This window comes from Lepidochelys kempii, chromosome 7 (assembly GCF_965140285.1).
Source record: "Lepidochelys kempii isolate rLepKem1 chromosome 7, rLepKem1.hap1, whole genome shotgun sequence".
In the NCBI taxonomy this organism is placed as follows: Eukaryota; Metazoa; Chordata; order Testudines; family Cheloniidae; genus Lepidochelys; species Lepidochelys kempii.
The window spans coordinates 48,806,302-48,830,886 of NC_136386.1; the positions used below are offsets into that span (position 1 = coordinate 48,806,302).

The 24,585-nt window shown below is 51.1% G+C and overlaps 1 protein-coding gene across 1 annotated transcript in view; it reads left to right on the plus strand.

Moving 5' to 3' along the window:
- The window catches only part of GNAI2 (G protein subunit alpha i2), a 195,500-nt gene that overhangs the window by 103,535 nt on the left and 67,380 nt on the right, over nucleotides 1–24,585 (plus strand). The window contains exons 2-4 of the mRNA XM_073352601.1: nucleotides 3,967–4,009; nucleotides 8,004–8,145; nucleotides 12,212–12,372. Of these exons, the coding sequence (XP_073208702.1) occupies nucleotides 3,967–4,009; nucleotides 8,004–8,145; nucleotides 12,212–12,372 (346 nt within the window). The remainder of the gene's footprint in view (nucleotides 1–3,966; nucleotides 4,010–8,003; nucleotides 8,146–12,211; nucleotides 12,373–24,585) is intronic.

A 24,585-nucleotide genomic window follows, 5' to 3' on the forward strand; every position in this document is an offset into this window, starting at 1 on the left:
GAGGGTGATGAGGCACTGGAATGGGTTACCTAAGGAGGTGGTGGAATCTCCATCCTTAGAGGTTTTTAAGGCCTGGCTTGACAAAGCCCTGGCTGTGATGATTTAGTTGGTGTTGGTCCTGCTTTGAGCAGGGGGTTGGACTAGATGATCTCCTGAGGTCTCTTCCAACCCTCATCTTCTATGATTCTATGCCAGTCCCGTTCAGAACCAGTCAGTCCAGCTGAGGCTAGCTGAACGGTAGGGGGTAGCTGAAGTAGGGGGGCTGGAGGGACCTGGAGAGGCTTTGGAGCAGCTGTGCCATTTGGAGACACTAGCTCCTGGGGGCAGACCTCATTAGCTGAAGGGCAAATGGCTTGCGCTGTATTTGGCAGCAGATGTTTCCATCTGCTGATAGGAGCCTTGACTGTATGTAACCCTCTAAAGTGCATTTCCTTTTTACTAATTCTGCCTGATTAGCTCCTCTGTCTTAGACAGGAGCTCAGCCTCCATTAGCTAGGCGGGGTCTGGAGGCAGCAATCTGAGCACACTCTGCCTCTTGTTGGTGAGGAGGAATTCCTAGATTCCAAGGGACCACTGTGATCACCTCGTCCGACCTGCTGTGTAACAGGCCAGAGAACTGCCCCCTGATTGTCTGTCTGTGTGTGACGTGTGCACACCCTGGTGGTCTTGCCCGAGGGGCCTTGAGTGGTTCCCATCTGGGAACGCTGGTGGTTCCCATCTTGGGCCAGACCATGCTGCGAGGGAGCAGCCAAGGTCAGGGCTTGTGCCCCCTCCTGGCCATGCAGCAGTCCTGTCCGCTAGACTGACCTTTCCACACTCTCCATCCCAACTGCTGCCATCAGTGACCCAAATCCAGGGAGGGTTTTCACTGATGAGAGCTAGGGCAGAAAGACCAGCTCCAGCCTGTAGTGCTGTCCAATGGCTATGGCTGGGTGGGTAAAGGACCCCTGTCTCCGAAATCGTGGGCTAGTGGGCCAGCTGGAGGGCAGGGCGAGGTGACCGATCGCTGCCCAACCTCCGTGACGGACAGCAGGTGGGTTTGTCACACACTGTGCTGTGGGTGCTGCTCAGATCCCATCCCGGCCAGCCCAGTCGCAGTCTGGGTGCAGGACAGGGTGGTCACCGTTGGGGGGATGCTGGTTTTGAACTGATGTCTTGTGGGTGCTCTGGAGGACCTCTGTGGGGTGACAAGGAACGTGACTCCCTGTTGGGAGTGATGTACCCTCCGCTCTGAGGAAAGGCAACACGCTCCACCCCAGCCCCAAGAGCTTGGAGATGACAGGATCTGAGCTGGCAGCAAGTGGAAAGGAGAGTGGGGATGCTGGCATGGCTCTGGCACTCTGGCCAGCAGGAGGCCTTAAATTATAGGGAGAATGCCTCTGAATTCATTATGGGGCATTTATGTCCTAAAAGTCTTGTAATGTTTCACTTCCTATCCGTGTTACGTAGTGCTGCAGCTTGCATCTGCCACTGCATCTCTGCTTCCTTTTCTCAGTTGGCTGGCCCCCAGGCAGCATGGCTCTAGGCCAAGCTGGCACCAAATCTCCCCAGGCTGCTGAAAGCCATGCAACCTAGCCTTCGCCTCCAGGGGTTCCTTCCAGGGAGAGGAAGGGGAATCTGTGCGGCTTTCCTCTCGGGCTGCGCGGAGCCAACTGGTGCTAGACAATGCAGATGAACCAGTGTTTGCAGGCGTGAGGACAGCCAGCTATAGGAATGAATCTGAGAGCAATGGGTAAGGAAACTGAGACACTCATCAGATCCAGCCGTGTCCTAGGGGGCAGATCCAGGCACTGCCCCCTGTTCAGAGATGTAGCAGGGGGCCTGCATCATCCTAGCATGGCTTCTCTGGCCAGTACTTGCTGTCATGCGGATTAGAACGTGGTTGTAAGGTAGAATGCCCCGTCTGCATTGATCAGGTCTATCCGTGTACTTGCAGGCCCCCGTCACGCTACTGTATCTGAGCACTTCAAAAATGTTGGTGAGTTCCTCCTCATAGCCCCCTCCTTCTCTCCATGAGGTAGGGCAGCAGGATCACCATTTGACAGATGGGAAACTGAGGCTCAGAGCGTGCCTTTGGTCACTTGAAGCCTTTGGCAGAACAGGGAATTGGACCCATCTTGATAACAATAGCTGTGCTTAGAGTGGGGCGTGCAATGGGCATGTATACTGCCTGGCTAGGATAGTATGCCGTGGTACCTACTTCCACTGCCAGCTTCCAGGAGGAAGAGGAGGTTTCCTGTGGGTGGGGGAGGAGAGAGCCCACTCACTCGACTTTGTCCCCCGTGATCATGGTAGTCCCTGAAAGAGTAACTGCTTCCAGCTGGCCTCTGCTGTCCAGGGGTTTGTGATGTCTGGAGCCACATGTGTGGGATGGGGAGAGGCATGATTGGCTTCCTGGAATGCCCCTCTTCCCCCCAACATGATTCAGAGTTTGCACCACGCCAGGGACGTTCCACTTAGTCTCGCTGTTCATCACCATCCTGGCCCTTGTTAAGTGTCAGGCAGGACACCGGTTCTTGCAGCCTGCCTGGGAAAGCAGGCCGTGCTGATGGGCTTGTCAATGAAGATCAGGCCTTGGTGGCTCCCCTATCCAACCAAGGCCACGTCTAGTTCAAGGAATTGATCCACGCTGCACCAGTTCACTTGGCCCAGCCATGCGCGTTCATGCAGGTCATGCTGCGCCATTGCAAAGCAGCCTGTGATTTTGCCCTGCAGCCACCCTCGTGCTGCGTAGCGCCTGTTGTGGCCTGTGGCCCTCTGAGCATGTAGCCTGTTGTCTGGGCGCTGCTCTCTGGCCTGGGGCATTCTCGATAATCTTTGCTCAGCATAAAGGGATATTTCTAGAGGGCTGAGAGGACTTGTGGGGAAAAAGTGGTGGCAAATCTCCCACCATCCTCTGGGGAACTCCCATAATACCTGAGTGGGAGCCCTGAACTTGCCTGCAGCTGTTGGTATAGTTTCAGGCTGTCCTTGCGAGATGAAGTAATGCTGTAGCTGCGGTGTTGTCTGGACGTGCACGATTCTATACCCTGATGCTTCCGTTAGACTTCTTCGCCGTCCCTATGAGGTGTCTTGTTTGCAGGGGACTTTCAAGCGGCGGAAGGGGGCTGTTTTCCAAGGGCAGACAGCTTTTCTAGGAGCTCAGCCTCCTGAAAGAGCACTCTCTCCTCTCCCAAGGTGGAAGGATCCCTCCACCCCTTGTAACTTAGTCCTTGGGAGGGTCAGCATTTGCCAGCCAGTGGTGCATGAGAGAGCTGGGTGTGCTGTGTCTACTTCCCTGCCTTTGGACACACTGCGGCCTCTGCAAATCGGGCTCTGCTAAGGTGTGTCCAGCTGGACAGCCAATGTCTCTCGTCACTTTGACAGTGCGGGGCCTACGTGCTTGTTGCTTTGAGTTTGCATTGCTCCAGGGTGGGGATGAGGGCCCCTTGTTCCCAGCTTCCCCCATCAGACTGGCCCAGAGGCCTTGTACTGCTCAGTATTCATACCCCCTGTTCGTGTCCACAGGTGTGCTGGTACAGTCCAGCTAGCAGCTTCTGCCAGTGTGCAAGGCTTCCAAAGTCCCCTAGGTGGGATCACCGGGGCATGTGAAGGGCTGAGGCATGCTGCACAGTGAGATTGAGCCCACTAAAGTGTGTGGTGCCAAAAGTCACCTTCCCTTTATCCTAGGGCTCCCTGGAGAGCAGGGTCTACTCCAGTGCATCCCTTTGCAAGCTTCTTCTTGTAAGCTTCTGTACGTCTCTGGGCTAAAGTGTCTGATGACCAGAGAAGTACTTGTAAGCCCAGAGGGCCAGACTCTTTGAGGCTCTGCTGCTGGGAGGCCTGTCTGGATGTTAATGCGGCAGCAGGTGGGTTACATCCTCTGTTGTTGTTGACCCTAATCACACCACAGTGTCCCACTGCCGCACAGCAATTTCCAGTCAAACACTGCAGCTCATGGCTTTTCTCTCTCTCCTTTCTCTACAGGTGCAGGAGAGTCTGGGAAGAGCACAATTGTCAAGCAGATGAAGTAAGCAATGCCTCCCCTCCTTTGCTTTTGTTTCTGAGTTTCAGCAATTGCCTCCCTATTTCACCCCACTGCAGAGAATGGAGTGTGCGTTCTACAGCCAGGGACCAGGGTGCCACGTGGGTGCTGCGTTCTGCAGCTAGGGACTGGGACGGTGGTGCCACGTTTTGTATGAACTCCTTTAATAATAATTAATAATAATTTTTAAAAATTGCGATCCAAAGCCTGTGATTTCAACAAAAGTCATCCATGCTTTATAGATGCTTTAGTTTCCATTAGCGAGATCTAGAAAAAGCGCTTCCAGGGGATAGTTATGGCAGGCTTTTCTGCACTGCATTTGGGTGATACGATTTCCATGTTCTTAGGGCTCTTGTTTTAAAAACACCCTTTTTGTATTTGAGTTTTTCATCTGAACAGCCAGGGCAGACCACGCTGTGGGGCCAGTGATCAGTTAGAATGGCTGCTCTGGCGTTGCACCATTGACCACATCCAGACCCTAGAGAGCTTGCTGTGTCGTAGCCTAACTGGCTGGCTGCTGACCCTGTTAGCTCTGTTGGGGAACTGTGTGGTCACTGGTGTCTGCACTCTCTCTGCTAGTCTCCCGTTCAGCACACTTGTTCCCCTGTTCAGTTCGCAGGGTGGCTTGTTTCAGCTTTGCCCAAAGCCAACGCCGAACTGCCTGGAGGTTGGGCTGGAACTTCCCCAGTGCGTTGGCTCGGACAGAACCACTGGTTAGAGGGCTGTTCACGCTTGCCTCTAGCCAGCACCAGTTGCTTCCCCGTTGGAGGCAGGAGACTGGACTAGCTGGCCCACTGGTCTGATCCAGCCGGGCAGTTTTTATGTTCCTGCATCGCATCCATCTGCTCACAGCAAAACGGTCCCACTCTGGGTCTTTCAAAGGGACACACATTTCCCACGCTGCCATGAACTCACTCGAATGTGATTACCTGTGCTGAAAAATGTCCATTTGTGTCTCTTGTCCATTATCTTGGAGGTATGGGTCTGTGCTATGGCTGTCGCTCCCTCTGAATGCCCGAGAGACCTTTCCTGTTCAGTTTTACGATAAGTCCTCCGTATTGCATCTTGGGATAGAGCAGAGAGTTGCTTTCACTCCATGTGGTAGGACAATTCCTGGGCAAGCTGCTCTGAGCAGCTGAGTTCTTCCTCATCCCATGCTCCTGCTTGTGGGAGTGCCATGGGCTCACTGTATTCCTGGGACTGAGCCGCAGTCTAGCTTCGGTTGGGGTTAGCAGTGTCTGAGGAGAAGGGACTCTGTTTATATGCTTGCTATTTTTGTCTTTTTAATAACACTGTTCAGTTTCAGCAGTCCATCCACATAAAGCTAGCAGCACCTCTGCACAGCCTTACAGGACAGCATTCAGACTCCACATGCTTTATGGATTCCGCAAAAAGATTAGGGAGGCAGAGCAGATTAGAGGATTTAAAAAACAAACCCTTTTGATTAAAACCACCTCTCATAGCCAGGCCCTCTAATTTTGGGCACAATGTTCTCTCTGGCTGGCATGATGAACCCAGAACTTGCTTAATTTGAGCAAAACTTTACTCTTCTGGCAGCCTGGGGCAAATTGCCTTTTGAATATTTCAGTGACTTGCAATTAAACATGGAAAGTGACATCAAAAATGCATATGACAGTGATTACATAAATAGCAAAGAGCAATGCTGAAAGGTATCACACAATGAGGATACACAAAAATGGTTTGTGTTGGGAGAGGCAGCCTAGAGACCCCTGCACAGCATCACAAACTAAAACCTCCTGATAGGAAACCACCCTAGTAGAAATCTGCTGCATAAGAATTGACAGATCCATTCTAGTGAGGAGGGAAAACGATGATTGGCTGAACAGGGCCCTATAGAAATAAACCTTCAGGGGAAGGTTCAAGGCATTCTCTAAAAGCAGAGGGAGCTGTTTGTCAAAGGGGAGTGACTTCTGAACTCTGGGGTTTACAGAGAGCTTTTATAATCATTCTGTTCAGACGGGCTATATCTCCTTAACATCTGAGCATCCAGACCCAAGCTAAGACCCATGGCCAAGCTAAAGAACAGCCAAATCCCCAGTAGGCATAATTCAAGTGAGCATTCCACAAGAGAATTAGACCCGGGGGGGGGGGGGCGGGGGGAGATTTCCTGCCTGGCCTGAAGAGAAGAAACTCTCTTGCAGACAGAGAGGAAGGTTGGTCTTGTCGTTAAGGCATTTGACTGGGTCTCAGAAGATTTTGGTTCAATTTCCAGTGCTACTACAGACTTCCTGAGTGGGCAAATAACTGAGACTCTGTGCCTCAATTCCCCTCTTCTGCTCTGTCTAGTCCCTGCCCCAAAGAGCTGACAATCCCATGCTATGTGACAGCTAGCACAGTGCGGCTCTGATTTTGGTTGGGGCTTCTAATGTTGCTACAATACAAAAATCTGCTACTCAGAATAATACTCAAATGTATTTAAAACCAGATCCTTTAATTACGTTGTATGTGTCTGAACCTCTTGCTGAAATGTGTTTGTGAACCCCTGCGATGTGGGAGCCCAAACACAATAGATTGTTCTGCTAGATTAAGGTGGGGTGGAGACTGGAGTACAAGAAGAGCTGTTTTAATGAGTCAATAAAATGCTTAAGTTTTAAAGGGCTACAGAATCTGGTTATTTGGGCATTTCTATGCTGTCAATCAACACAACATGCTGGAGCTGAACAGGTTGGCTGCGTTTGCTCCATTTGTCCTGGCACATTCAGGCTTGAAAAAATAGTGGCAGGTAACAAACTCCCTGCCTGCTGGGTGGCTGGTGGGTGAGTGAGAGCTCTGCTGCTACAGGTGGAATTGATAAGCATCTGGTCAATTTCACCGTTGCTATGCTGGCTAGTCCTTTCAGCTGCAGGGAACCCGAGCAGAGTTGAGTGGATTTCAGTATTGCTGTTGGGGACAGCAGCAGAGGCAAGCCTTGATCACAAACCAGCTGCTGCTGTGGGATGTCCCAGGCCAGGGGAGTCCCAGCACGGCCAAGGGGTTGTGATCACCTTCCCTTTTTTATGTTGACTAATTCTTTCTTGTTGTAACATGGCCTCCTGGTAGGGAAACAGTTCAGAAACACTGCCCTAGGTGGTGGTTAGTGGAGAAGAGTCTCTTCTTCAGTTCTGCATCTCCCCTCTTCTCCCCCCCCCCTCCAAAAAAAAAAATCTTCTTGCAGCAGCTGACTAAACCTGACTAGTTTCACGGCTGCTGAGCTCACTCCAGGCAGTGATTCTGGAATTGATCAGCTGCTGTAGAAAGCTGTGAGAGGCTGAGGTCTCAGGATGACCAGCAGCAGGAAGGCAAGAACTTAGGACCCAGAATCCAGTGGGTGAGGGGGGAAAGAGAAGGCGGGGGGGAGTTCCCTTTTTTTGCAGTAGTTGAATCTTCAGACTTCTCACCTCCTCTCCTGGGAGGTGGGAAGGGGGGTGGGGGGGACAACCCTCTTGGAGCCAGGATGGGATGGTGGGGGAGCTCTGGCTGGGGTGTCTGGGAGGGATGTTGGTGACAACCCTAGTAGGTTAATCTGAAAGCTGGGTCCAGGGACAGCATTCAGGTGGGAAGCATGCAGTGCCCTATGCTCGCTGCAGGCTGAGTGCCCTGCCCTGGAGCGGCTGAGGACCCCGTCTTTCATAGCAGCCATTATCTGGCAAACGTCTGTGTGATTGTCTTCTCCCCTCGGAGTCGGGCAGCACTACCACAGTCCTTCTCATCCCCGGTGCTGGGCTCCCATGATGGTAACATGGCCCTCTTTAGCGGTGCTGCTCCCAGAGACCGTCTCCACTGGGAAGTGCATCTCGGGGGAATGCTTCCTGCCCTCCGGAGAGGGAGCTGCTGCACAGAGCTGAATGGGGGCAGCTCCCAGCGAGCAATGCGAATCCTAGTGAGGGAGCAGGGGGTGAGGGTGGGTTCTGCTGGGGAGCTCCGCTAGGACATGGTCAGCTCGGTGATGGTCTGACTTTGTTCCTGACTCCTCTTCAAGGATTATCCATGAGGATGGCTACTCAGAAGAGGAGTGCAGGCAATACAAAGCCGTGGTTTACAGCAACACCATTCAGTCCATTATGGCCATCATCAAAGCCATGGGCAACCTGCAGATTGACTTCGGAGACCTTGCAAGAGCGGTGAGTTACCCTCTCTGTGCCTGAGGATTGTCCTTGCTTTCACTGCTAGCCCTGGCGTGGGGAGTCAGAGCTCTTCTGCCTGCTGCCTGTCTGAATGCGGCATTCGAGGAGTCGTGACTCTTGCCAGAGGAGCAAGAATAGCTGAATCCTAGAACTGTTGGTGCCTAGAATCTCGCTGGCCGTTGGGAGGTTGAGGCTAGCCACGCCCAGCAGCAGTTGCAGTCAATAGATTTTTAAGAGCTGTGCTTCTGAGTGGGTGAGGCCTGAGCAACATAACCCAGCCAGCCCCTAAGGCCTTGGGGGTTATGTTTAGCCTGAGGACTCCAGGCATGGGCATGTGCTGCTACACTGTGCACTGCAAGTGCTTGTTCAGCTCCCACCTGAGCACTGTGTGTGACCTGTCCTCCATCCTGCTGGGTCCCAGCCTGAGGGATGGGGCAGTAGCGAGGGGAGGTGCCTCTGGGGCACAAGCTTTAATGAGCGTGAGCTTTCAGGTGCAGAGAATCAAAGCGACTCAGGCTTGGTCCAGGCACGTGCCCTGACCTACTCCTCCATTCGCTGCCTCCCTGTAACCACCAAGAGCAAGCTAAGGGCCAGCATGAGCAAAGGGGATCTAGATAGGAGGCAACGTGGTCTAATGGCTACAGCAATGGCTGGCCATTCAGCAGAGCTGGGTTTTATTCCTGGCTCCCTAGGTTTCCTGTGTGACATCAGGCAAGTTGCCTCCCTGTGCCGCCTTCTGGGGATAATGCTGCACTCCCCATGTATGGCGCATCGAGATGCTGCGAGAGGGGGCTGTGGAAGGGCTAAGTAAGGTTTTGGGGGCGGGGGGGGGCTAACAATAGCAGCAGCAATCATGGTTTTTTTTCCTCTGCCTGGGACCTCCCTCGTTCAGGGTTTGCTCACTTTGCAAAGCCGTGTGTCTGATTTGGTTGGTCATTACCTGGGGATCAGAAGTAGGACGCTGTTTGTTCAGCCCCCAGCAATGTCCCTCAATTGCTTAAACCATGCGTAGCAAGATCTGAGAGATGGCAGGTGTCCTTAATCTGCCTAATGACCACGCGTGTGGTGATGTCCTACCATACCTGACTCCTGAGGAATGCTTTGGTCTGAAGGCTAATGAACTAGCTTTGCGCTCTCAGAAGCTCCCCCTTGCTAATGAGGGCACAGAATAGATCTTCTAACACCACTTTTCGATCCCAGTCGTCAACTGGTAATGCCCTGAAATCTTCTAGGGACTTCCATAAAGGTGCTTTAATAAGTGGGGTCCTTGCTGCTGACCAGTGCTAATTACCTTGCTCTGGTCCTCTGAGGAGCTGGGAGTTCGTGCTTGGGGAGGGTTCTATGATGATTACCCTGCGTAAGTGATTGTATGCTCTCTCTGCCAGCGAGAGCAGGCACTGCCATGGGGGACTGCTTTTAATGCATGGTTGGCCTAACAGCAGCCCTGCAGCCCACAGTCCGAGCAGGTTTGCTTGGTGCTAGGTAGTGTAAGTGGTGGCAGAATTAAGCCACATGCACTAGATGTCTGAGCCCGATTTTCATTAACTTCCATTGTAATGAGTTACTGCTTGTAGTGTTGGATGGGGGGAGAGGAAATGTCTCATGATAGCCATAAAATGCTGAATGTGTCTGTGCACGGAGTCTCTAACTTCAGATCTGCCTCGATGGCTCCCCCCATCCCAAAATACGGCTTCTAGAATCACTCAGACAAGATGGCCAGACTTTTGATGCTCCAGCTATGTGCATGAAATAGAGCAGGTCGCAGCCACTCTCCTCATGAATGCAGTGGAAGTGCTGTAATCAGTACAGTTCCTATCATGCAGTGCTTCACCGTGGCCTAGCTGCTAGCTTCCAGGTGACCTTAAAGCTGCTGAGGTTACTAGGGTCCTGTGGTAGCTTCAAATCTCCCAGGCTATGTGTAGGCCAGGGAAAAGGGGCTGCTTTCCCAGCTTGGCTTGACTCGGCTCAGCTCAGGTTTATTAGTACGACAAGAGCAGGCAAACCAAGCTCAGCATGACTCACTTCCTTATAAATGCATGCAGTGTGCAGGACAGACAAGTACTTGCTCTAGCATTCTTCCTTGTTTGCTGTGTACCGCTTTGTTGCCCTGCAGGTCGATGGAGAGAGCCCTAGCAGCATGTAGCAAGTGCCCAGGTGGCCACTGGGCCATAGTGTGATGCTGTGGTTTAAAACACAGGCTTACAAAGAGGCTTGTACAGCTGAGGAAGCTGATCCTCCTGCCAAGCCAGCTATGAGTAGAGAATGTGACTGCAGCAGCAAAACTGTCTGTTCTCCTTAAACCCTGGAGGCGGTTGTACCTGTCAGAAGAGCTCCCAGCAGGAAAAGAGATGTTTAAGCCCTGCCTATGGCCTCCTGGCAGTGTGAAGCTGGCTGGCAGTGCTAGAGGCCGAACCCAGTTTACCTCCTTGGTGCTTTCTGTATTCCTGGGCCAAGGACAGGAGGTTGTGCTTGGAACTGCCAGCACAAAGGAGTCGACAAGGAAAGTTCTGCAATCCACACAGGGCTGATGTGGCAGAGGGTTCTCAGCAATTCAGATGAGCTGGGCTCTGCTGGAGACTTATTCCCTTGAGGGCTATCTTGAGTGAGTAGCTACAATTGCTGAGGCAAAGGAATTCTTGATGCTCCAGTCTCCATCCCTCCCATTTCCCAGCAGGGAATGCTGAAATTGTCCTAGCTTGGCCTTCCTGCTACCTCTCTGTTTGTCACTGGGGTCATAAAAGGCAGGGGAGACAAAGCTTCTGCATTTCGTTTGCTTATGGGAACATCAGCTGGTTGGGTGACTGCAAATGAGCACTGTATAGCAGGTGTATTTCTCCTCTCCCCAGTCCCCTCCATGGTTTAACAGAGGCCAGTTGAAATGAAATCTAGCTTATTGTTTGGAGGAGTCCTCAGCAAGGAGCATCCCTAATACCATGGCATGGCAGGGGACCTGTGCCTTTCCTTTCTGACCTCTATGGGTTCCAGAGAAGTAAATGTATATGTAACTGTTGGGCAGTGTGTTTTATGCATTCCCTTCCATGCCTGACCACAGAGGATGCAAGTCTGTTACAGCCCCCACTACGGAGCCAGGCTCTTTTAGTGCTGGAGGTCCCCAGTGCAGTCCCTGGGCATGCTCAAGCAGGTGGCCGTCACATGTGCTGTTGTGAAGAGCCCCTCCGATTGGAAGTGCAGGGTGTCTTGGGGACAGTGCTGCGATTGGGCCTGAAAATCTGGAGCTGCAGCAGCCCAGCTGTGTACCTGCCAGTAGCTGATTGGCTGGGGAGTCTGATTCTCCCCATTTGTGTGTTGCAACACGCTTTGATCCTGCTTTTAGAGTTCTGCTCAGCACTGGGAGACCCTGCAGAACAGTCACAGTGCGGCATCTATTCCGCTGCCTGAAATGCTCCCGCTCCTCCAAACGATGGATTGATCGAGCCATCTCTGTGACTGGCCATCTCTGTAGGGCTCCTGTTCATGTCTAACATTGTGCCTTAGTCACCAGAATGCCTTGCAGACACTTGACAGTTGGTCACCAGTTTCCCCCAGTGTCATAACTTCGGTGCGTGGGCAAGGGAATGAGAGGAGATCTCTGTGTAAATGCAATGGTTCCTGAACAATCCTGCCCGAGTTTCCTTGCTGTCGGGTCACAAGCTAATCCAAATGGTGTACTGCTGTTCCCAGGGCTAAGTAACCGATGATAAGCCATGACTGCATATTTTTTAAATTGACATCTAGTTTGTTTGCCTGCCATCAGCCCTGCAGGAAATCAGTGGAGTCCCAAAGTGTGGATTTTTCTGCTGGCTTCTTTGCAAAGATTTGAAGTGCCACTTGCCCCATTACTCAAAGAAGTGAACCTCCCTGGGGAGGGGTTTCTTGGGAGCCTTAGTGGTATGTGCATAGTACATGGTAGGTGCAAACCTCCTGGGTTTTGGAGCACTATGTTCCTCTAGTACAAGGCTTGGCCATCAAACTTTAGTGTGATCAGCTTTCATACATAGCAGACGTGAGAAGCAGCTGTTGCTCAGGAACTTCACTGATGTTTGTGGTTTGCTGTTCCCTGCAGGACGATGCTCGTCAGTTATTTGCACTCTCTTGCACTGCAGAGGAGCAGGGAATCATGCCAGAGGACCTTGCCAATGTGATTCGGAGGCTGTGGGCTGATAACGGTGTCCAGGCCTGCTTTAACCGCTCCCGAGAGTACCAGCTGAATGACTCTGCTGCATAGTGAGTACCTCTCCTTTACTGTCCTCAGGCAGATTTAACCTGGGGCTGAAATGTGCCACAGCTTCAAGTGGCGTGTGCCAAAGGCCAGCCTGTACAGTGTGTGAAATCTGATGGGGAGCTGCACCCTGATGATGGTGTCTTGTTCATTGTCAAAATGACCTATGTGCATTGAGCTGGACACATGTGCGTGCTGCTGTCATGAGTGTGGGCACTGCTGTAAGCACAAAGGGGGCAGGTGTAGGATAATGAAACATTGACCATCACTCTGCTAGATTTGCCATGTAACACAGCGGTCTCCATTGCTTCCTCTGGTGTTATCTTAAAATAATCTGAATTGTGGTTGCATGTCAATACTGGGCAAGATAAACTAGTCATTGGTGCTGGCTCTTTGGCTTCCTCACCAACCATTGTTCGCAGGGACTGTCCTGGGCCCCTTGGGACCAGAGGGAGTAGTCTGGCCAGAGGAGGGGGAGTTCAGGGAAGGGTATGCCACATCCTCTGAGAGTAATTCTAGTACAAGTTGAGCACAGTTTGGATGAGAACTGTCCAAGCATTGTGGGACGCTTGGGTCTGGAATTTCTGGGCTGGGTTGCCCCTTCTTGCCCTCCCATGAGCCTTGCGAATGGGTTAGCTGGAAGCTGGGGAACTGTTCATCATTGCCACCTGGTTTGTGACACAGAGGCTAGCCTGGTTGCTAATGCAGCCCAAGGGTTGGATCCCAGCAGACTGCCCTGGACACACAGCCAGGTGTATTCCCCAGGGGACGTTCCTATGACCCCTTGCCCTTGTTTAATGTTTAGGTGATCCTGTGGGACCTGTGCAGAATGCTCCACTGTCCCAGGCCCTGCCCTGCGCGCTGCACAGACTCATCCTTTGTCCCCAGCCTGCTGCAGCACCTGGTGCACCTTCCCTCTCACAAGCTCACCCAGAAATTCCTGCCTGGCGTGGCTGGCCCTGAGGCATTGGCTGTAGGGGGCAGTGGTAACCTCTCCACCTCCTGGGAGCATATCGCAGTTGTGACGGTGTCTGTCTCCCACCGCATCCTCTCTGGATTGTTTCCCGTCTGCTATCATAAAGTACAGCCCCATGTCGTCCTCCCACGTGCAGTAGTTTTGGGTGTCTTTGTAAACCACAGGCTGGGGGGTGGCTAGAAGGCGCTGCTCGAGTTCTTGGGGTCAGCCTCAGCAAGGAGAGCCAGGCTCCAGTTCTGGCTGTAATGCATTTTCCTGCATCTGAGTATGTGGGTGTTTCTGGCAAAAAAATATCCTGGCTCTGGCAGTGTGGGGTGGATGTGATGGGGGAAGGGGGGGGGGGAAGAGATGAGTGCCTGTGGTCCCCCCCACCCCAATGGGTTGCCAGGAGAACACACGCTGCGTGAGATCCATGTGGTACCTTGGTCCCTCTTCTCCCTGAGCACCAGAGAGGAACGGTCTGAATATTTACGGCACTATTTTTTTCCATGGCATATTGCGATGGCCTGCTTCATGGTGTCTTCCCACCTTTTTCTCCCCCTCTCCTGCCCCCCAGTCCTAGAGCCCTGATGGGCTGCAGGCTGGCAGGGTTTGATTAGTTGCTTGTTGCTGCGTTGCAGTGAAGGTTTCGAGCCTGCCTTGAAACAAGGGGCTCCACTAAGACAACCTGCCTCTGTGTTGCTGCTCACCAGCATCCTGGTAAGCGGGCTGCTGTTGCCCTGCTCTTGTGGCTGTTCTTGGAACAGGAGTGCGTCACTGCATCATGCACTCCATTTCACAAACCCACTGCAAATGTGCTTAACGAGTTTACAATGAGCTTGTTGGCAGGGTAACCGGGGGAGAGGTAAACAGACTGCAGGCTCTCCTTTGGGTCAGCCTCTCCTTTCTAAGGGCTGTGGGATTTTTAATGCACTCCACTCACCACGTGAGGAGATGGAGCCATAGCTGTTCTTCCACGGTGGAGGCCCTCTGTGTATTACCCGGTGCTACCCCAGGGCAGCTCAACTGGCCAGCCCACTTAGTGCTCTGGGACTTCCAGGGTGCAAACAATTTGGGTGTGTTGGGGGGGGAGAAGGGAAACAACTGAAATGAAATTGACTCTTTGGTCAGTCTTTGCTGCAGCCAGCCCCAGCTCTTAGCCAGGTGTTGCCATTAACTCACTTCCCCCACTCCTGTGCAAAACTTTCATCTGCATTTAGTGGTGCTTTTAACCCCGGGCTGGCTGGGGCTGAACCTAGGTGCCACTTTCTTTGGGTCTGGTAATCTGTCCACTTTGCAGTGAGGACACAGGCTAAACCACTGCAGTGCTGCTAGTCCTCCAGTGCCTTCCCACAGTTCCCCCCCACACCCAGAAGGACAGCCAAGTTTCCCCACTGTTGACTGGAAAACATCCTAGAGCGGCTTGGCTGATTGTAGTGCAGAGCCCCCTGGGATGTGCCTCCAGGAGTTCCAGCCACATGCACAGGGGAGTGCAGCAGTATAGGCAGGGCTTTGCAGTGGGGTGCTGCACACCCAGGCTAGGCTGACTGGCTGGGTTAACTCTGCAGTGAAGATGTACCCTTTTGTCCCCGGCACTCTTTTGGAGAGGGCATATTTGCAAATCCAGAGCTGCAGTTGCTTCTCTTTAAGGTGCTGAAGCTATGCCCACAGCTCCTAGGAGCATCTCTCCCCCCCCCCCCCCCCCCGGGTGATAACAGAGCTAGAAAGGAAGATGTTTCAAAACCATGTCCTCATATTGCAGCTCTTGTGCCCAACAGTCTCCTGACTGCAATGGTGAGGCCCAGCTGTCAGGCCAGAGGATGGGGTGTGCCTGAGTCCCACCCAGCCCTCCCGGTTCCTTTTGCCTCCGGCACATCCAGATCTGTGGATTGCCCTCAGAGTCCCAGCTGGTCTTTCTGGACCGGGAGGGGTCTCTGAATTGCCCCCTCCCCTTCCTCTCCTCTGCCAGAGGAGTCAGTGTGTGAGAGGAGATTGTCCCTCTCACTTAGTGAGCAAATATTTCATTACAGTGATTGGGAGCCATGGCTGGCTGGGCTGACTAAGGAAACACCCTCAGCAGAGCCTCACACTTCATGTGTCCCTGGGCTCCAGCACAGAGACTGTAGGCAAATGCCCCAGTTTTGTCAACGTTGTCAGGATGGCCAGGACAGTGTTTAAAAAAGGGACTGTCCTGGCCAAACGGGACATATGGCCACCCTAGTTGAATGAAATAGAATTTTAAAAGCTGATGTACTCTTGGTCCAAACATCAACACAGCTGCTGATAGGACCGCAGCACTTCTGCTCAGCCCTGTCTGTCAGCAGTTTAAATTACATATACTTTTGCTTTAAGACCTTGTTGCTTTTATATAAAAAAGGCTTTTGTCTGGCATAGTCACTTACAACTCCAGCTTCCCTTGCCCTGTCGGATAGGTGGAGAGGCTGGAGGGAATTCAGAGAGGCACAAAAAGTATCATGAAATTGACTGATGGGGAGAAATTATCAAGGCTGTACAGCTCGACTAAGCGATAGCTAATGGTGGGAGAAATCTGTCTCCAAATATTTGACACATGCAGATAAAAAAGATAGGGTGATCCAAGAAGGGGCATAAATGAGTGAAATAGAGCATAGGAAAACTTGCAGACAGTGAGATCTATTTTACTGTGGAATAGTCTCTCCATGGAAAGGGACAGAAAGCCCCACGGTACATTTAAACTTAGTTCAGTCTATCCTCCAGGGCTTCGTCTAGAGAGAACAAATTCTGCCTTGGCAGGCAGATGAGCCAAGCTCTTTTCCATCTCTAACTTACACAACCCTCATGGGACTTTGATAAAGGGCCGTCAAGGCAGTCACAGAAACAAATGTAACAGTCTTGCTCATCTGCTGTTCGGGAGAGGGAGAGTCAAGCTTTGGGGTGAGACACCAGATCATGACTGATTAGTACAGTGAATAACCTTTGTTCAGCAGGCCTTACAGTCACAGCCACTCCCCAGGGCTTCTGCAACCAGCACAGCGTATTGCCTGCTGAAATAGCCTCTGTAAGTGGGACTGTAAGTCAGAGGGGAAATGTCACATAGGCCTAGCATTTTCAGACCTGGGTGCCTAGAATTAAGCTCTCAAAATCCCTGTTTACACACTTCAATCAAAGTGGGGGGCGTTTCAGACACGCCAAGTATCCCTAAATCCCACTGAAGAGGGAGATGCATTTGCCCAGCACTCCTGGTAATTAAGCCACTTTTGTTTAGGTTCCTAAATGAGGATTTAACATCCTAACTTGAAGCTCCAGGTTTGAGCCTGCTGGGCTGTATATGGTATAGAACAATCTGCAGCACTCGCTGTCTTTCTGAGTAATGAGGATGTGTTCGTGTCATGTAACTCCTCCAGCTCTGATCCGCTGGAGTATGTCTGCAGCTACAGCTTACAAAGCAAAGCATGCCCTTCCAAGTCACATGGCAAGTGTCTTTCTTCATGGCCTTTTTTCTGGCTGCCCGTGGAGCACCAAGAGCCACTGAGTGTTCACTTCATGTGATCCTCAGCTTTTACAGAAGAGTGTCCTGAGACCAACAATTCTCCTTGAGGATGGCTTTATTTCAGCCTTTTTCTTTCTCCTGCCCTGGGCAAGGGCTTTAGATAAAGGAAAATAGACTTTCTGTATCTCCTTACAAGATAAATTCTATCCCTTCTTGTTGCTGTTACATTTCAGTGCTTGAAAGACTAAACCCCCACAAATGAAAATGTCTGCTTTGAAGAGAAGAGCATGTTAAACACAAGAACAATAATTTTTTAGGTGAACTTGAATTCTCCAGAAGTCAGCAAGAGCCTGTAAGGGGCTGATTGAGTTCCATCATGGCATTATCTGGACCTATCCTCCGGTACACTCCATTAGTGCTAGTAGGTAGGCTTTCAAGTTGGAAATATGGGAAGCTGCAGAATGAACGGTAAGAAAAGAATTAGGTGCTGTGATCGAGATCAACAGCTTGTGAGGACATCTTCAAGCAGAATGCGCATCCATCTGTATTATGGTCTTACCCAAGACCAGCACAGTTTGGGCACAGCTTGGGCTGGGCATGAGTCGCAAGACTACTAGCTTTAGAACTTCTGAGAGGAGGAACCACAAACAGCAGAGCAGCTGAACAAACTATTCTTACCCTAGAATATCAGGGTTGGAGGGGACCTCAGGAGGTCATCTAGTCCAACCCCCTGCTCAAAGCAGAACCAATCACCAATTTTTGCCCCAGATCCCTAAATGGCCCCCTCAAGGATTGAACTCACAACCCTGGGTTTAGCAGGCCAATGCTCAAACCACTGAGGTATCCCTCCTCTCCTCCTTTTGGAACCAACTCAGATGTGTTCCTTCCAGGGGAGGCAGTTGCTGATTCTGACACTGTCAGTATATGTCCCTCAGGCTTCCCGTTACTGATGCTTTTCAAATTATGCCAGACATGGCTTTTTTGGAAACTCACACTTTACAGGAAGAGGTTTCAGTTGGTAACTGCCTCGGTGTCATCGTCAATTAGCCTGGGAAAGAAAATACTCCATTGTGGAGTTGCCTGGTGTAACCTTTGGAAATGGCCCCTGCCTGCGATGCCCCATGTGGTTTGTGTGTTGGAGCTCTGTGGTCACAAGGCTAGTCAGATTTTGTGCCATCCACGCACAGCAAAAGCAGACTCTGAAAGCTGGGCATTCTTTGCTTGCCTTGGCTCAAAGCAGCTGTTCCAAACCCACACTGACAGCTTTGAGAGTCCTGACTCCCATTTTACCATAACGAAGGGGATGCAAGAAATGCCGCTTGGAAAGCTGAGCACCTGGCATAACCCACTGAGAAACCTTCAGAAGACTGAGCCAATTCCACTTAAATTCCCAGACTTGTCTTTTGGAGGTGTTGTACAGGTTTCCTCTGAGGATGAGGACTGACCTTGTCCTCGAAGAAAACATGTACAACCACCTTCAAAAGTTGAGACTGGGAATTGAAATATAGAGCAGTCTGGATCACTAGGAAAGCTGGATGCAAGCAAACCGTGTGTTTTAATACAGCCAAATATAGTTACACATCCAGGAACAAAGAATGTGGTCCATACTTACAAGATGGAGGACTCTGTCTTGGGAAGCAGTGACTCTGAAAAAGACTTGGAGGTTGTGGTTGGATAATCAGGTGAACCATGAGCTCCCAGTGCAACCATGTGGCCAAAAGAGCTAATGCGATCCTAGGGTGTATAAACAGGGGAATCTCCAGTAGAAGCAGAGAAGATATTTTTGCCTCTCTATTTGGCACTGGTGCAACCGCTGGTGGAATCCTGTGTCCAGTTGTGGTGTCCACAACTCAAAAAGGATGTTGGTAAATTGGAGAGGGTTCAGAGAAGAGCCAGGAGAACGATTAAAGGATTGGAAAACCTGCCTGAGAATGGTAGCCTCAAGGAGTTCAATCTACTTAGCTTAACAAAGAGCAGGTTCGGGGGGTGACTTGTTCAGTTTGTAAGTACCTAGCTGGGGAACAAATATTTGCTAATTAGCTCTTCAACCCAACAGAGAAAGGCATAAGAAGAGCCAGTGGTTGATAGCTGAAGCTAGACAATTTCAGTCTGAAAATAAAGGGTATACTTTTAATGTTCAAACCTGGAGACCTTAGCCTGTTTGAATCCTAGTAGCTTCGCTTGCAAAACAACTGTAACGAGAAAATCCGCCCCTGAAACGGCACATGGTGGACACAAGCAGAATGGTCTGGTGGCGAGAGCACTGGTCTGGGGCTGTGGAGATGAGGGTCTTTCCTTGGCTTCACCACTGGCCTGTTGGGTGACATTAAACAAGTCACTTTTCCCTTGTGCCTCAGTTTCCCCAACTATAAAAAAGGGTTTACCACCTCTGTAAAGCACTATAAACTACTAACTGTAAAAAGGAGACTGACCTCCTTTGTAAAGCACTTTGAGATGTACTGACTGAAAGTTTACATAAGAGTTAGGTAGTATTAAATTACCTCTTGGGGAGGCCTCCCCAGTTCAGAGGTGTGGCTTCAATCTCTAAATAGTGAATTCTCTCCCCCCGGAGCAAACAGCGTTTTCTTACAGCATCCCATCCTGACAACTGGAGTCTTCAGAACATCACCTTGCAGTAGTAGCTCAGTTCATGAAAGCCTTCAGCTAACACACTCTTCGAATGAGCCATCTGAGCTTGTGAGGGCAGGCTTCCAATCCCCCCAGCTATTCCAATCAATAGAGAGAGACAACTGGGACCAGCCGCAACAGTGCTTCAGTTGCACTCTGATCAGCTGTGTGTGTGTGTGTGTGTGTGTGCTTTGCACCGAGAATGGCCAGCCCCTTTGCTGGGAGAGCTCCCTAATGGAAGAGAAATGGGAGAGCGCTGAGTACTAGTAATTTAGACATTCACTAACTTGCAGTTCATACTTTTTAGGGGGGAACCAGACACCCCCCCCCATTTTCTTTTTTTCTAACCCAATTGTGAGGAGGGGATTCTAAGCTCTGTGAAGGTCAGAATTCTAGCCATAGCCTAACCATTTGCCATTCCCTTTGCCTGGAAAGGGAGACTAGAAATGTCTGCTCCTGGCCCTGGACCAGAGGGATCTCTATCACTTCCCCCCCCTCACTGGGACTCCAGGAGAAACCCCATTACATTAATTCCAGCAGTGCAGACTGGATGTAGTGGGTTTGTCTGTAATCAGTACCATGTGGCTGAGTGCATATTCTTGCCCTGATTCTCATTTGCACTAAGACTCTTTGACACTGCTCCGGTGAGTCTAATGGACACCCCCTTGACGACCCAGAGCAGCGGAAAGGGCCCACCGTGCATGTGAGAATCAGGCGTTCCGTTCCGTGGCAGGACCACTCCAGAACCTGGCAGTGATGTATCAGAGAACTCCGACAGTTTATCTAGTTTTCCCCAAGAAATTTTGTATTAAAATGCTGTTTTAAAGTTTCTTTTGGGGGAACCTCCATGGTCTGTCTTCACTGTAACTCTGTGGTGCATGAACATGGCCATCTAGAGAAGCCGGACATGGCTCCAGCTGCTCCCTCAGACCAGCAAGGGGTCACTAGCAAGTGGCATGATGTGCTGCTGTGTCTCATTCCTGGGACTGAGCATCCTTTGATAGCAAGGGTCTGACAGAGCCTGACCGCCTCAGCTTCTGATTGCCTGAGATGATGGTGTGTTGCACTGGAGCTATATCACCAGACCAGCATTTAAGTACAAGGGATTTCCCAGAAGGCTTTTAGTTAGAGAGGAGAATAAGGGGCTGGCAATATGGGGTATCTTCCCAGTTATACTGGTAAAGTTAAACTGCTGTAGTTGTACCAGTAGAACACCCCATGTTGACACTCTTGGTATAAGTTCTTTTTTTCAATTTAGCTTAAATCACTTCCAATGTGGTATAAACTAAACTGAAAAAGGGCCCTTAATAAAAAGGCCATGAGTAAAAGTGTCCACATGCAGAGTCATATATAATATAAACTCTAGCAGTTTAAATTCACACCTATCTTCTACCAGTACGACTCCTCCATGTAGACAAGTCCTGAGAGGACAATATCCAGAATATTCTGTGTTGCTTTCATGGTCCCAAATTCTTTGTTGTATGAAGATGTATGTATAATCTAATCGCCTTCTATGATGAGGTTACTGGTTCTGTGGATGAAGGGAAAGCAGTGGATGTATTGTTTCTTGACTTTAGCAAAGCTTTTGACACGGTCTCCCACAGTATTCTTGTCAGCAAGTTAAGGAAGTATGGGCTGGATGAATGCACCATAAGGTGGGTAGAAAGTTGGCTAGATTGTCGGGCTCAATGGGTAGTGATCAATGGCTCCATGTCTAGTTGGCAGCCGGTGTCAAGTGGAGTGCCCCAGGGGTCGGTCCTGGGGCCGGTTTTATTCAATATCTTCATAAATGATGTGGAGGATGGTGTGGATTGCACTCTCAGCAAATTTGCGGATGATACTAAACTGGGAGGAGTGGTAGATACGCTGGAGGGGAGGGATAGGATACAGAGGGACCTAGACAAATTGGAGGATTGGGCCAAAAGAAATCTGATGAGGTTCAATAAGGATAAGTGCAGGGTCCTGCACTTAGGACGGAAGAACCCAATGCACAGCTACAGACTAGGGACCGAATGGCTAGGCAGCAGTTCTGCGGAAAAGGACCTAGGGGTGACAGTGGACGAGAAGCTGGATATGAGCCAGCAGTGTGCCCTTGTTGCCAAGAAGGCCAATGGCATTTTGGGATGTATAAGTAGGGGCATAGCGAGCAGATCGAGGGACGTGATCGTCCCCCTCTATTCGACATTGGTGAGGCCTCATCTGGAGTACTGTGTCCAGTTTTGGGCCCCGCACTACAAGAAGGATGTGGATAAATTGGAGAGAGTCCAGCGAAGGGCAACAAAAATGATTAGGGGTCTGGAACACATGAGTTATGAGGAGAGGCTGAGGGAACTGGGATTGTTTAGCCTGCAGAAGAGAAGAATGAGGGGAGATTTGATAGCTGCTTTCAACTACCTGAGAGGTAGTTCCAGAGAGGATGGCTCTAGACTATTCTCAGTGGTGGAAGAGGACAGGACAAAGAGTAATGGTCTCAAGTTGCAGTGGGGGAGGTTCAGCTTGGATATTAGGAAAAACTTTTTCACTAGGAGGGTGGTGAAACACTGGAATGCGTTGCCTAGGGAGGTGGTGGAATCTCCTTCCTTAGAAGTTTTTAAGGTCAGGCTTGACAAAGCCCTGGCTGGGATGATTTAATTGGGTATGGGTCCTGCTTTTGAGCAGGGGGTTGGACTAGATGACCTCCTGAGGTCCCTTCCAACCCTGATATTCTATGATTCTATGATTAAGACCAGATTGTCTGACACAGGTTTATGCTGATGTCTAACCAGACAAGAATGTGTGCTGTGCTGGTGACAGGCATCGTTCTTTGATTGCTCTTATCGATGAGCTCATGCTTGTTCATATCTATTCCAATTAGGTGTGTGCGTGCCGGTTGCACAGTTCGTCGGAAGGTTTTTCCCTAGCAGCACCCGTCGGGTTGGCTCTGGAGCCCTCTGGAGTCGTGCCTTTATGGCGCCGCATATAGGGCCCTGCCAACCCACCACCTCTCCAGTTCCTTCTTACCATCAGTTGCAGTTGTCGGAGCGTTTCATCTCTAGTCTTCAATGAGTGATCCTCCTAGCATATTTTCTGTAAATAGTTACAGATCGTTTAAAAAATTGTAGGTAGTTAGACATCTGGACCTGGGGTACTGGGGAGTGTTTCCCTTCCCCACTTCCCTGTCCCTCTCCCAGGCCTGGGGCATGCCTCGGACCCAGGGGTTTAAGCCATGCGGGGTTTGCTAGAAGCCTGTGCCCAAGGGTGACTCGTCTTGTCTAAAGTGCTTGGGGGAGTCCCATCAAGCAGATCTTGCACCTGTCTGTAGGAGCTTTCGCACCCACACGAAGTAAGAGAGGGTTCACAGACTAAAGTTGCTGTTAATGGAAGCAGATCTCCACCCTGAGTCTGAGTCGAGCCCCATGGATATAGTGTTGGGCTCCTCCATGGCGGTGCACAGCACGCTGGCTTCGGTCCAGGAGGTGCTGAGGAAGGACTCTGGGGTCAGAGACCCTCGGCACTGGCACTCCCTAGCGCAGAGCACGGGATGGGATCAATATCAGCACCACTCAGTCTTCTGTCCCGAAGTAGTGGTACAGGAACATTGATAGAGGGCGCTCCCCTTCCCGTGCACAGGAACGTGAACCCAACGGAGGTGTACCCCACCTCCCCTCCAGTCAGCAGCCAGCACTGTTGACTCCGGGCCCACGGGAGTGACCATTGAGTCCGGTGCCACCGGAGGAGACCTAGGTGGAGGATTTGGACCTCCCATCCACACCCAAGACTTATGAGGCGGCACGGGACCTGATAGCATTGATAGTGGCAGAGCACCGGTCCAGAGGCCACTGGTGAAGTCCAGGGGGCAAGCCAGCTATGGCTCGGCAATGATCTACATCGCCCCAGCACCGATCCCCAGCAATGACAGGCATGGCACCGTCATGGTCCCCGCATGCGGACTCATCAGAATCTGCACTGGACACTGATTCATGTGTCCCGGAGAAGCCGACACTGTAGCCACTGGCACTCCCAGTCAGCAGGAATGACCCAAACTTTCCCCTCAGTACCATGGCCACCACGATGGCAGGTACCAGCTCAGATGCCAATCCAGTGGCCCTTCTGGACCCTGTGGGCTTACCACCAGTTCCAGGGGTCTGCCTCGGTATGCTCCTTTTCAGTCACGTCTGAGAGAAGGACTGCATTTGGTGCCAAGGATTTCTCCTGGGCATCAGTCACCACTACTGCTGCCAGCGCCATGATTGGTACCACGCCCGGCACCGATGACAGGCCTGGCACCACGGCTACACTCAGTACCATGGACGATGCTGCCGTTGCAACCGGTACCAGGGCCGGCACCGAAGTGAACTTGGACTTGGGGACAGAGTTGCAGCGTTTTGAGGAACTTGATGGGCAGGCGGAGCATTCCCATATTCCAGGCTCCTTCTCCTCATCTCCAGATGAGGCAGTGGCAGGAACATCCTTGGGGCCTCCCCTTCCCAACAGCAGAGCCCACCTTGAACTTCTGAGGTGGGTCGTTCAGAACCTTGGGGTATAGATAGAGGGGGTCACCAAGGTGTCAGACCCAATGGTAGACATTTTATCTCTGGCAGGACCCACCAGGGTGGCCCTTCCCCGGATAAAGACCATTCAGGAGAACATACAAGCCCTGTGACAAACACCATCCTCTCTGGCTCCTACAGCTAAGGGAGTTGAGAAAAAGTACTTTGTGCCCTCCAAGGGCTATGAATACTTGTTTACACACCTTCCGCTGGACTCACTGGTAATGGCAGCTGTTAACGGGCGGGAAAGGCAAGGGCCTACCCCTCAAGCTAAGGATGCAAAGAAGCTGGACCTCTTCGGGAGGAAAACCTTGAGTTTTCAAAGATAATGGCCAATGGCTCTGCAATCAGATCAGCCAATTCCCTCAGCACCCTTGGATGCATTAGATCAGGACTCATGAACTTGTGCATGTCCAGCTTTTCTAAATAGTCCTTAACCTGTTCTTTCACCACTGAAGGCTGCTCACCTCCTCCCCATACTGTGTTGCTCAGAACAGCAGTCTGGGAGCTGACCTTGTCTGTGAAGACTGAGGCAAAAAAAGCCTTAGTACTTCAGCTTTTTCCACATCATCTGTCACTAGGTTGCCTCCCCCATTCAGTAAGGGTCCCACACTTTCCCTGGCCACTTTCTTGTTGC